Below are 12,501 nucleotides of genomic sequence, written 5' to 3' on the forward strand. Positions count from 1 at the left end.
CATATTGCCGAGACTGGGAATCGAACCCCGGTCCTCTGCATGGCATTCCAATCACTGGGCAAAAAGGCTCTGTTTCCAGGGATATTTGTATGAAGATATTTCTGGATATGTACAATATACGGAGATATATTGATAGATACGGACCGGATACGTTTGTGTCATTTGTCATATACGGAGCATATCTGAATCTAGGAATGGGACAGTATCGACATGAGACAAATCCGGAAGTCGTATTCTCACCTGATATGATCCGTGCATCACGTATTTGATGTGGATACTGTCACAGATATGTTCCATGATTGTTGTTGTATATCTCCGGAAATGTGACGCGTGGGAGGGCCCATAACCTACCCTCCCACGACCAAGCAATGAATTGATACCCCAGGCATTTATGTACATGCCTTTATCGCGCTAGGTTATTTACAACATTCCCAGGCTTCTAATAGAACGGACAAGGTGCCAGTGCCACATCTATGATGTTGCCAAAATTACAAATCGTTCGGTTATACTGCCCTACATGGGCAAATAGTAGTAACTGCACCAATGAAACAGCACAATGCCTTCAAAGCCTTGCCATTAGTTTGGATATTGTAGTTACTGCAAATCAGACATTGCAATATTTGTAAAACGGGGCACATTTACACTATAACTCTCTCACAAGATAAAGGATGTGCTATTAAGATCATTTTCAGTATAAACACAATTTTGAGAAAATAATTACTAAGTTGCACTTTGCTTTTTGTAAAACAGTTTACGTCCTTCAACATAACAAGTGTACAGCATTACAACTACTAGGCCTACTTTGAATTACTGCTAAAATCATATTATGACAAAACAATAATGTTGCATTTCTTTTTTTTATTATTATTTCACATTTCAAAATCACACATCTACATAATTAGTTTTTTCCCACGCAGCAGGGGGGTCCCGAGCACAGAAACGGCCGTTCAGAGTAGCTCGCCGCCTGGAACTCCCTGGCTTACGGCCCATCCTCCCGTTGGCCTCCAGCGCCTGCTGACATCTGTGCAGTATACGCGATAGGCGCGCACTCCTCCACCTTGGAGAGAGCACCACAAACGTGCCCTTGTCCTCCTCCCCACTTTCCTCGTCAGACATAAGGCTGGCGTCCGCTCCCTTCAAGTACTGGAGGTCATCCTCATCCAAAACGTCCCGCGCCACCATTTGTCGTCGTCTGAAAAGCTGCAAAAAATAAGGCAGTTTTAGCCAATGTGTTAAACATTCATAAGTGTTTACTGTCAAAAACCTACACCCACACTTATTTGCCATGAACATGCCAAATACATTTGAGCTCATAATAATAGCAGTGCTTTTACAAACACGAGTGTATGTCAAAATTATTTAAAGAAAATAAAAATGGTACTGTGATGAGTAAAAATGCTTCAGGGACACTAGCCATCCACTGCACATTCCATTTGAAAGCCAAAAATGGGAAAATTCAATTTCAAATTTCGTAGAAATATTCGCCTTTTGCTGAGAATCCTAAACTAACATTTTGTTGCATATCCATGGTTTTTAATAAGTTTCATATCTGTGGTACATGGAGTCGACTAACATCTGGCAATGGTACAGGTATTGCAATTGTATTACATTCCACAATTCGTCTGCGTTTCTTGGTTTTCCTCATGAGCAGTCTGTCAGCCCACACATTTTCTGTCGGATTAAGGTCCGAGAATTGTGCTGGCCATTCCATTAGTTGGCTGCTGTTTGTCTGGAACTATGATTTTGCTTGCTCGCTGGCGTGTTCGGGGTCATTGTCTTGTTTAAACTTCTACTTCGAAAGGCATTTGTCTTCAGAAGTAGGGAAACATGACTTCTTCCAATATCCTAATGTACTCAAACTGTTCTAGGATCCCTGGCATGTAGAAAATCGAACCATCACCGTAGTGTGAAAACATCCTCATATCACCATGCTTGCACCATCATGCCAGACCGTCTTCACTGTGTACTATGGCTTGAATTCTCTGTTTGCAGGATGTCTGTTAAACTGTGACCCACTCAGACTCAAAAAGAAAAATCTCATCTTATTTGATGGTGGTGCAAGTATCATTACGGGGATGTTTTTTGTACTACAATGTCACTCCGATTTTCTACATGCTGGGGATCGTGGATCAGCTTGAGCATATCAAGATACTGCAATAAGTCCTGCTGCCCTATACTGAGGAGAAAATGGCCTCAAAGTATATGTTTCAACAAGACAATGACCCCAAAAACACCAACAAGTGAGCAAAATCATGGTTCCAAACAGCATCCCACTAATGAAGTGGCCAGCACAATTCCCAGACCTTCATCTCATCGGGCAGACAAAACAATAATGTTGTTCATGAGTTAAAACCCAGAAATGCGGAGGAATTGTGGAATGTAGTACAATTACCCTTGGCTGCACTACCCGTTGACCGTTGTCAGACGGTCGACTCCATGAACCACAGATGCAAAGCAGTTGTCAGAAGCCATGGTTATGCTGCAACAAAATATTAGTTTAATATGCTCAGCAAAGTTGAATATTCAAGAATGTTAGTTTTGTACAGTATATTTTTTAGTTTCCAAAGACAGATAATCAACACTGCTATTTTATAATACATTTCTTCACTTTCTGTGAAATGGGCAGTAGATGTTCAGTGTCACCAATGCATTTTTGCTCATGAAAGTATTTAAGATTTTTGAATGTTAAGAAGAATTTAAGAATGTTGACATTTACTCAGTCGTTGTAAAGACACTGCTGTCATTTAGATCACTACTGTAACAGGAGACGTGAGATTATCCAGATGCATTGATGCTGCCCAATATATCCCATCCCAACAGGTATACCATGATAGTCAGGGTCAACCCAATATGAGGCAAGGCAGGTAGTTGTAATGTCATGTGTGACTGGTATAGTACAAGACATACACTCAGGAACACCTGTTACAACTGCTCATTGAGGCAAATTTCTAATCAGCCAATCACATGTTGGCAACTCAATGCATTTGTGCATGTAGACACGGTCGACATGATCTGATGCCGTTCAAACCGAGCATCATAATGGGGAATAAGGGTTATTTAAATTTAAAAAGTTGCTTGAAAAGAGAAGGGAGAAGGGCTGAAGAAGGCTCAACTGCTGCTACGTGTGGGCAATTAAAAAAAATCCTTAATGGACATGTAATAATAATGAAGACATTTTTAACTATACTGTTTGGAGTGCCTTGGTGAAGAAACTTTTTTTTCTCTTTTCAAGCAACTTTTTTTGACATTGAACCTTGAACCAAAGAGCACCCACAAGAATGCTTTTTAAAAAATCTTTCTAAAGGGACTGAGCACGCCTCTGACTTCCAAACATGGTTATTTAAATTAATTTGAACATGGCATGGCGGTCACAGGGTATATACACCAATCTTGAAGTCAAATTTACTACCATTTAATACCCTTTCACTACCTTTAGATTGTTTTTACAACCACCACGACAGTCCGATGCCAGTATTGACAAGACATCTTTTGTAATTTCTTAACATTAACTTAACATTATATTGCACTTTCGACGACCGAAAGGGAGCAGTGCGATTCCAGAGTAGGCCATACTGTTCAACAGTCTGCTTTCTATGGCATAGACCTACGGCACGACTCTGCTATGCACTAGGTCAGGTGGCTACTGTTGCGCGAATCACTGGTGTATGAAAAAACTGTGATAAACGGTGAATAAACTAAGTTTTTTTGTATCAAAATGGTGTAACTAAAAAAAAATACCTTGTTTTTCCAAACATAATACCTTTTGAGGAAATTTACAACTTTTAATGCCATTAAATTTTGCCTTTTTAATTTATCACCTTTTAATACTTTTTACAACCCTGCATACACCCTGTGTCAAGCCGAAAGAAAAATGAGGCAACAATTTGGATAGGCTCACCATAAACGATACTAGAAGATCGGAAAAATGTTGCCTTGTCTGATGACTCGACATCTACTGCAACAATCAGGTGGAATGGTCAGAATTTGGCGTTAACAACATGAAAACATGGGTCAACCCTGCCTTACATCAATGTTTCAGGCTAGGGATATAATGGCATAAGGATATTTTCTTAGTACAATGTCGGCCAATTATTACCAATTTATGTTTGTTGGAATGCCACAGCCTACCCTAGTATTGTGGCAAGCAGTTCTGAAGGTAACTAGAGAGGTGTTCCAAATGAAGTGGCAGGTGAGTAGTTAACTTTTATTCTTCAAGACCCAAATGCAAGTCACTACATTAAATGGGATTATCCTTATAAACTTGTTTAACGTTGCCGAGTGTCCGTAGAAATGAAGACGCCATAATCTCCCAGAATTTGGTGCAAAGTAAACCAAATAGCAAAACGGCAGCCAACATGATGAGGGCAAGGACATTTTGTTTCCTTAAAGGACCACTTGAGTCATATCACATTTCAATATGCTGTTGTACTGCTCACTCTACCCATGACTTGTCAGTACCCGGTTATGCCACATTTTTCGGCTCAGCCCTTTCCGAGATATGAGCTATTCTAATGGGGGTAGCGTTTGTTTCCCCCTTTTTTTTTAATCAACATAGGCTTACTCCAAATACTTTCCCAAAAGGTACCACTGTTTGCTAGTTGTCTGCTGATGTTGTATAACCTTTTGGATGTTTTTAGGAATAAATATGGTTTTTTTTTTAATGTAAACAAAGCGCTGCCCCCATTACAATGACCAGGATCTCGGAAAAGGCTGAAGAAGAAAACCTCAGGTACTGACAAGTCCAGGGTAGTGTCAGCATTACAACTGCATGTTGAAATTGACTGAAGTTATCCTTTAAGCTTGCGAGTCTAAGTGTTAACTGCACATTTGCAAATTTAGTCTATGTTGTACCAAATGCGGTCATTCTGAAAAAAGAACAATAGGACTAGAATCAAGGTGGATATTGGCTTATTGACCCCTGAAGTCAAGTGGTAACAAAAGAAAAGGATGGCAGTTGTGTGATAGGGTTGCTAGTTGTGTTTTACCTACCCTTTCACGTCTGCTCGTCAGCTTTTTCCTGGTTTTGACCTCTTCAGTCCTCCCCTCAAGGTCATGTCGCTTCTGGCTCTTCAGATTTTCAAAGAACCTATTACAGGCTTCTGCAAGGCAGAGAGACACCGAGTTACCAAACAGTCTTACTTGTGCAACATGATCACATACACTCACCAGCCACTATATTAGGAACACCCGTTACAACTGCTCATTGAGGCAAATTTGTGCTTGTAGACATGATTGAGATGATCTGATGCAGTTCAAACCGAGCATCATAATGGGCAAGAAAGGTTATTTAAACGACTTTGAACATGGCATGGCTGTCAAGCTAAAAGGGCTTGATTTGAGCATTTCAGAAAATGCTCATCTACTGGGACACACAAGCATTTCTAGGGTTTACAAATGGTACGAAAAAGAAAAGAAAATGCAGTGAGCAGCGATTCTGTGGACAAAAATGCCAAATTTGTGCTTGTAGACATGATTGAGATGATCTGATGCAGTTCAAACCGAGCATCATAATGGGCAAGAAAGGTTATTTAAATGACTTTGAACATGGCATGGCTGTCAAGCTAAAAGGGCTTGATTTGAGCATTTCAGAAAATGCTCATCTACTGGGACACACAAGCATTTCTAGGGTTTACAAATGGTACGAAAAAGAAAAGAAAATGCAGTGAGCAGCGATTCTGTGGACAAAAATGCCAGCAGAGGTCAGAGGAAAATGTCCAGACTGGTTTGAGCTGATACAAAGGCAAATAACCACTCATTACAATCAAGGCATGCATAAGAGAATCCCTTTGTTGGAATGCCACAGTCTACCCTAGTATTGTTGCAGGCAGTCCTGAAGGCAAAAGGGGGTCCAACCCAGCACTAGAGAGGTGTTCCTAATAAAGTGGCCGGTAAATGTAAATGTCTGATGAATTATCGTAAGTCTTACTTCTGAGTAAGCTCTCCGGTCCCCAGCTCTCCCCAGAATCCTTGATGGCTTGAAGAATAGCCTTAGTGACTTCCTCATTATGAGGGGACCTAAAGCTGAACAGAAAACATACAAGTCAAGTGAACTTTATTGTCAAACATCTATGAAACAGGGTTGACACAGAAGTTTGAAATCGAGTTTGACCAGTTCCTATGTGCAATTTTAACAAGAACACACAAGACATTGACAATTACAAATACACTCAGAGTGCAGACCTCCGCCAGGGAAACGGTTTGATAGAACATTTGACTTGTGTTACACCCTATTTTTTTTTTTTAACAAGTCTTGTATGTCTTTTTTTTTAATTGATTGATTGGATTATTGACAACACATCAGCTTCCCCTTTACAGGAGCACGATTCTTCCTGTGGTCAAATAAATCCATATATTCTTTCTAAGTAATTTCTTTTTCATTTTTCTCTTCTTACAAATCACACAAACAAACTGAAGACAAAAACAATAGACAGACACTCAAAACAAAACACTGAATAGGAACTGAAAACCTGATTGTTGCTCTGAAACATTCCTCAATAGTTAAGTTCCTCTGCCTCCACCTTTCTAACGGCGAGGTCGAAGGTTTTATGCCGCTACCACGGCCCCTGTGGAACTGTTCATAATTCCCTCCTACCTAATTAATGCCACAGTTACAGCTGTGAAAAACAGCATAAAAGCATTTTAGATTTGCGTCGAAAGACCACTCATTTGTGGCAGGCAAGAAAGGATATTTTAGGTTTTGTGCGAAACTTTTTAAGAGGCTACAACGTGCACCTCAAATATTTGATGTGAACCGAGGCTGAAGGAGCAAAGTGGATGAAGTGTGTATACGCAACTTCTGTTGTACACAGCATATGTGTGATCTAGGGGGGAATACAAGGTGGATCGGAAAATAGATTTGATCAGTACATTACAGCCCAGGCATTTTTTTTTCCTTTTAAATAGCTACCCGGAAGGGGTCGAGACTTATGTACCCCATATGGCAATATAGTTGCATTACCTTTCTGGACAACAGAAAAGGCTGACATTTTCTCAATGAACAGCTCTCTGATAACAAGAATACGAGTTGACATGCTCAGAGTAAACCTCTTTACCTGTCCTGTAGTCCAACGCGCCACTGCAGTTCTTCCCCCAGCCCGCGATGCGTTCGCCTCACTCGTGCCTTATGAAGAAAAATGATAAAACAATCCCATATTGTTATGCTAGGAAATACAGTTACAAACAGTGAACAACAGTTTCTTGAATTTCTCACAGGAGGAATACAGTTCCATCTTATCTGAAAAAGTCTTGGCTAGTCTGACTATGTGAACCTCAAGGTTATTTGAGATGGTTAAAATGGAAATTACATGTGTAAAGTCTAGTTCATTTTATTTCCCTTAAAACATGCATTCAAATATATTACCGACAGCTCCAGGGGAACTTTGTGAGGGTCCTGGGCCCTGGGGGGTTGCTGTTGCAACGCAGCCACCTGCTCCTGAAGTGTCTTCAGGTCACTCCTCATATCATTCACCGTGCTGCGGAGATCACCCATTGCCCTGCAAGACACATAATTAATTTCACCTAGTGATTCACCTAGATGTTGAGGCATCTTCCTGATTGTGTCTGAAAAATGTGCCAACCCTGTGGCTTCACCATTCAGGTCGACGCATGCTTCAAGGCATCCCTTCACATCTCCCATTATTACACCATTTCTCATTCTTTTCTTTCTTGAAGCAAGATCAGTGAGTGACGGGGTCAGGGCAAATATTCCTGCTCTGTCAACAAACATGGGAGGGAACTTATTTACCTATGCCCCGTTCATAACTGCACACTCTGCGGCTCATATCTTATACACGTATGTTTTTTTATACCGGTATATACGTTTTTCCCAGTTGAACAAGGTGGATAATTAAAGCAGAGCATCTACCCGAAAGGACGCGTTGACAGTGTGGCGCGAGTTCGGGACCCTTCAGGGCTTCGGACTGCGCGGGAACACCTCAATTACATACATAGAATAGAACAATAAAACCACACTTTGTACACAATTGAATACCGGGTTCGAGTTTTGTACGACAATCAGACATAAGAGCCAATGTCATTGACAATTTAGATATCGAGTTAAATAAGCTCTGACCCAATCCTGGTGTCATCCTAGCTAGCTATGTAGCAGGTGACAAAATGTTGCGGCGGGATTTTAAAATATGCCCCCTGCAGATATCCGGTAGCAGCAGTTAATAAAATGTTTGGACATACATTAGTCACAACACCATGCAGCAACAAGCGTGTTGTCCCAAGATATCCATTGGTGGCAGGCTAGCTAACTAGCTAGAACTAACGGTACCGTGTATCAGACCGTAAAGTCGACCAGGCTAGGCTAACTAACATGCTAAGATAACGGTCCGGCTATTGTAGTGGATACCGCTAGTTTAGCAAGTTAGCTATAGACAGCCAGTTAAAAAAACAGTAGTTAAAAACATTGAAGTATTCACACATGCTTTAATTTCGATCTACATAAAGACATTATATTGTTTGTTCTTCTGAACACATATAATGTCTGTCACTTCAACTTACCTCAGAACATCCCTCAAAGTTGGGGTCTCAGGTTCATCAGCAAAAAGCCTCGAACTTCCACGCCAGGCGTGAGCAACTTCACTGGGTGACCGCCTGGGAGTTGCCATTGTGATTCGATGGTGTGCACGGTTTAAAGTTATAAAAAATAGCTAACAAATACCAAATACTGACTAACTGACTAACGCGGGCTCAAGAGCTCTAAGCGCACTGAATATCATGTGTGAGTGAGATGAAATGAGCGCTAAGCGCGTTCTTCCAACAAAGATTGAATGAGCGGGAGATCGGAGGGCCAATCATCCATTAGAATGACAACGTTCTATTCAATGCAATTGGACAGCAGGTTTTGGCGGGGATTGGGGCAAGGAAGTATGATATTTCGCTGTGTGAAGAGGACAGTCACGTGCGCCACTAGTAATTTATTACCGTAATTATTATACAATTGCATTACTTTAGTGCGAAACTGAGATAAACTGCGCACTCCAATGACAACACGGGGTAACGCCACTAGTAATAATTTATTACCGTAATTATACAATTGCATAGCGCGAAATTGAGAGAAGCTGCGCCCTCCGATGTCAGCAAGGGGCTATCACTACTGTGACCACTGTGATGACCTGGTATCGAAATCCACCTTTTACAGGCACCAGAGAGCTGGGGTGAGTTCTGAACATTTCTACTTTTTCTTGTTGTCATATGCATGGTTATATACCCGCCAGTTTACTTCATTATACCTGGGACTTGCCCTCATGGAGCAGAATAAAATGCAATAAAATCCCATTTAAATGAACTACAGACCCCTAGGGGCCCCAGGCCCCAGAAACAATGGAGTGTAGGATGGGCTAAACAAACTGACAATTACAACAAATACACCAAATCAATAAAAGTAAAACATTAACAAAGCATACATATAGGGCCTATGATTAAACAATACATATTCAGAATAAACAACACATATTCTTGAAAACTTTATTTACATTTACAAGGTATGCCGGACCATGACGTTTTTTTTTCTTTCCACATGAACAGTTAAACACAAGACCAACAGCTCACACCCAGACAAGTGGCAATGTTTCTCAGGTAAGTCAACTGATAAAGGCACAACATCAGCAACTGATAAAGGCACAACATCAGCATGTAAATCAATATTGTACCGGTGAATACATTCTGTTAAAACACTTTTTCACTAATAGGCCAGACAGACAGTGCAGACAGAGCAACATGATGGGCAACAGAATGCGGATGAATGGGTGAGGCAATTTGCATTCTACATGAAATGTTACAGGCATATCTACTTTACACAACCGAAATGCTCATGTGAAAAACTCTTCTATAGGAGGACACAGAGGACATGCATGGAGACCACAGTGGCCATGAAGGCAGCAGCATGGAGGAAGAGGTAAAAGTGTTACTTATTGGTTCAATCAAAACGGCTTGGGCCACACAACAGCAATGAGGGCCTCAGTGTTGTACAAATAATAATGATAATAATAAAAACAATAAATATTCAACAAGCCCAATTAACTTACATTTATTATGTTACTCAGGTGAGCAGTTTGCCTTCAGACAACGATTCCTTGGATGAACAGGTAAACACCTCTGTAATACACATTTAAATGAGAATATCTGCCAATAGACACCTTGAGCTTTAGAGGGAGGTTGAGAAGTTTCCAGTTTGCTGTCAGTATTTACAGATATCAGCAGATCTAAAAAATGTCACTGGCTATGAATATACAGCTCCAGGCCACTTTATTAGAATAGCATGAAAAAGTTGATTTATTTCCATAATTCCATCAATAATGTTAAACTGTCATGGATTGTAGATTCATGGCCCAGTTGTTGAACTATTCCAATCATTCAATTTTTTCTTTTTACATATTTTGGCCTTCCAGCTAAAAAAAAAAAACATGAATGGGGAATTCGCATCATTAGAATATTGTAATAAAATCACAATTTTCTTCATCAAAATTCGGTTCACATCAAATCAGTTGAAATTTGGTACTTTCTACATAACATGCAATGTTCAATACTTGGTTAGGACTCTCTCTGTCTTAATAACGGCCATGATGCGTTTAACATTGAAGTCAATGGTGATGCCTTTTAGTGATTGGAATAGTTCAACAACTGGGCCATAACAGTCCATGACAGTTTAACATTATTGATGGAATTATGGAAATAAATCAACTTTTTCATGCTATTCTAATAAAGTGGCCTTGAGCTGTATGTGGATATGAATATAGATTAATTTACTTGAATTACTCTTACTGGACAGTGGACAGTGCACAGGACACTGAACAGTGGTTGTGCAAAGGGACGCTACTTTGAAAAACATAAACCCGTTGGTGTGAGCTCAGCATGGTGGATCGCTGCCATCTTTTTAAAGAGTAGATCTTGGCGAAGGAGGCGAGAGTGAAGCAGGTGCTGTACTGGGGGGAGGCGAAGCAGAGGAGACACCACCAGACTCAACGTGCTGCAGAGAGGGAGAGAGAGAGAGCGGGGGTGGGTGGGGGGGGAGGGGGGGGGGGGGGGGGGGGGGGGTCAAAATAGGGCGGAGAAAGAATAAACATTAATCATTAGTCCGTCTAGTCCTTGCACTTGGCAGCCATATTGGAGACAGTTTTGGGTGGATCCCTTTACAGGTTAATGAGAATGTCCGTCCTGTCAAGGCATGACAAAAAGACCTTCCATTCAATTAACCATTGGTATTACTTGTCTACTTCCATTCAGTCTACAACTGAGGATCCAGAGGTTGTCACTGATGAAGAGCCAGAGGTTGTCACTGATGAAGAGAGAGACTGGCTTGAAGACACTGCAAATGACCCCCTGGAGGTTTCAAGCGCACACAATGCATTAGTCTTGTTTGTTCTGTATTTGCTTGCCAAATGGAAGTGTTTTTTTACTGTTTCAGACAGGGCATTTGTGTCACTTTTAGGGCTACTAAAAGTCTTTCTTCAAGCAATAGGTTCTCTCTTACATATCGACACCATCAGAAATCTGGCCACAAACTTCCCGACATCAATGCATCTCTTCAGAAAAAATATAGGTTTCAATAAAGACGACTTTCAAAAATATATTGTCTGCCCTAAGTGTAATTCCGTGTACAGTTCAGATGAGGCAGTCAAGACGGTGTTTAATGAACATGGTCAAGTTATTAGGAGGATTGCAAACACATGTTACCATGTAGCCTTTCCAAGTCACCCACAGAAAAGATTTAGGCAGAAATGTGGCACCATGCTGATGAGGTCTGTTGTGGGAAAGGGAGGAAAAGAATACCTGTACCCCAAGAAGATTTACTGCTACCGGAGCCTGACACAGTCCATTAGGGATTTAGTAATGAGACCTGCATTTACTGACACCTGTGAGAAGTGGAGACATCGCACTGTCTCAGAGGGAACATATGGCGATGTCCATGATGGGCAGGTCTGGAAAGATTTTGGTAGAGTTGCAGGTCAGCCATTTTTAGAGGTACCCGGTAACCTTGGTCTCATGCTCAATGTGGATTGGTTTCAGCCATATAAAAACATCCAGGATTCTGTGGGCGTCATTTACCTAACCGTTATGAATCTGCCAAGGGAGGAGAGATGCAAATACAGTAACATCATTGTTGTCGGCATCATCCCAGGTCCAAAGGAGCCTACACACCATATTAATGGCTTTCTAGAGCCTCTGGTTTCTGACCTGCAAGTGCTGTGGGGTGGTGTCCACTGCACTGACAGAGATGGCGAGCATCACCAAATTCGTGCAGCGCTAATGTGCATTGCCAGCGATATACCTGCAGCGAGAAAGGTGGCAGGATTTCTAGGGCATTTTGCCACAAAAGGCTGCAGCAAGTGTACCAAATCATTTCCTCGGACAGCTGATAACAAGACTGACTTCTCTGGTTTTGAGGATGATTGGCCATTACGAAACAACGAAGAGCACTGCAGATATGCCAAGAAAGCCAAGATGGCTAAAAACAAAGCAGAGAGAAGTAGAATTGAGGCCATGTACGGGGCT

At 41.2% G+C, this 12,501-nt stretch overlaps 1 protein-coding gene across 1 annotated transcript; it reads right to left on the bottom strand.

The window, feature by feature from the left end:
• Positions 1-882: 882 nt before the first annotated feature.
• On the bottom strand, positions 883-8,726 carry LOC134442909 (uncharacterized protein C14orf93 homolog). The gene is made up of 6 exons (XM_063192875.1): positions 8,509-8,726; positions 7,361-7,493; positions 7,053-7,120; positions 5,927-6,021; positions 4,990-5,099; positions 883-1,200 (listed from the first exon to the last, which is right to left on the bottom strand). The coding sequence occupies exons 1-6, from the start codon at positions 8,613-8,615 to the stop codon at positions 883-885; spliced, it is 831 nt and encodes a 276-aa protein (XP_063048945.1). The 5' UTR covers positions 8,616-8,726.
• Between the last annotated feature and the right edge of the window lie 3,775 nt (positions 8,727-12,501).

Source organism: Engraulis encrasicolus, unplaced genomic scaffold (assembly GCF_034702125.1).
Source record: "Engraulis encrasicolus isolate BLACKSEA-1 unplaced genomic scaffold, IST_EnEncr_1.0 scaffold_265_np1212, whole genome shotgun sequence".
Lineage (NCBI taxonomy): Eukaryota > Metazoa > Chordata > Actinopteri > Clupeiformes > Engraulidae > Engraulis > Engraulis encrasicolus.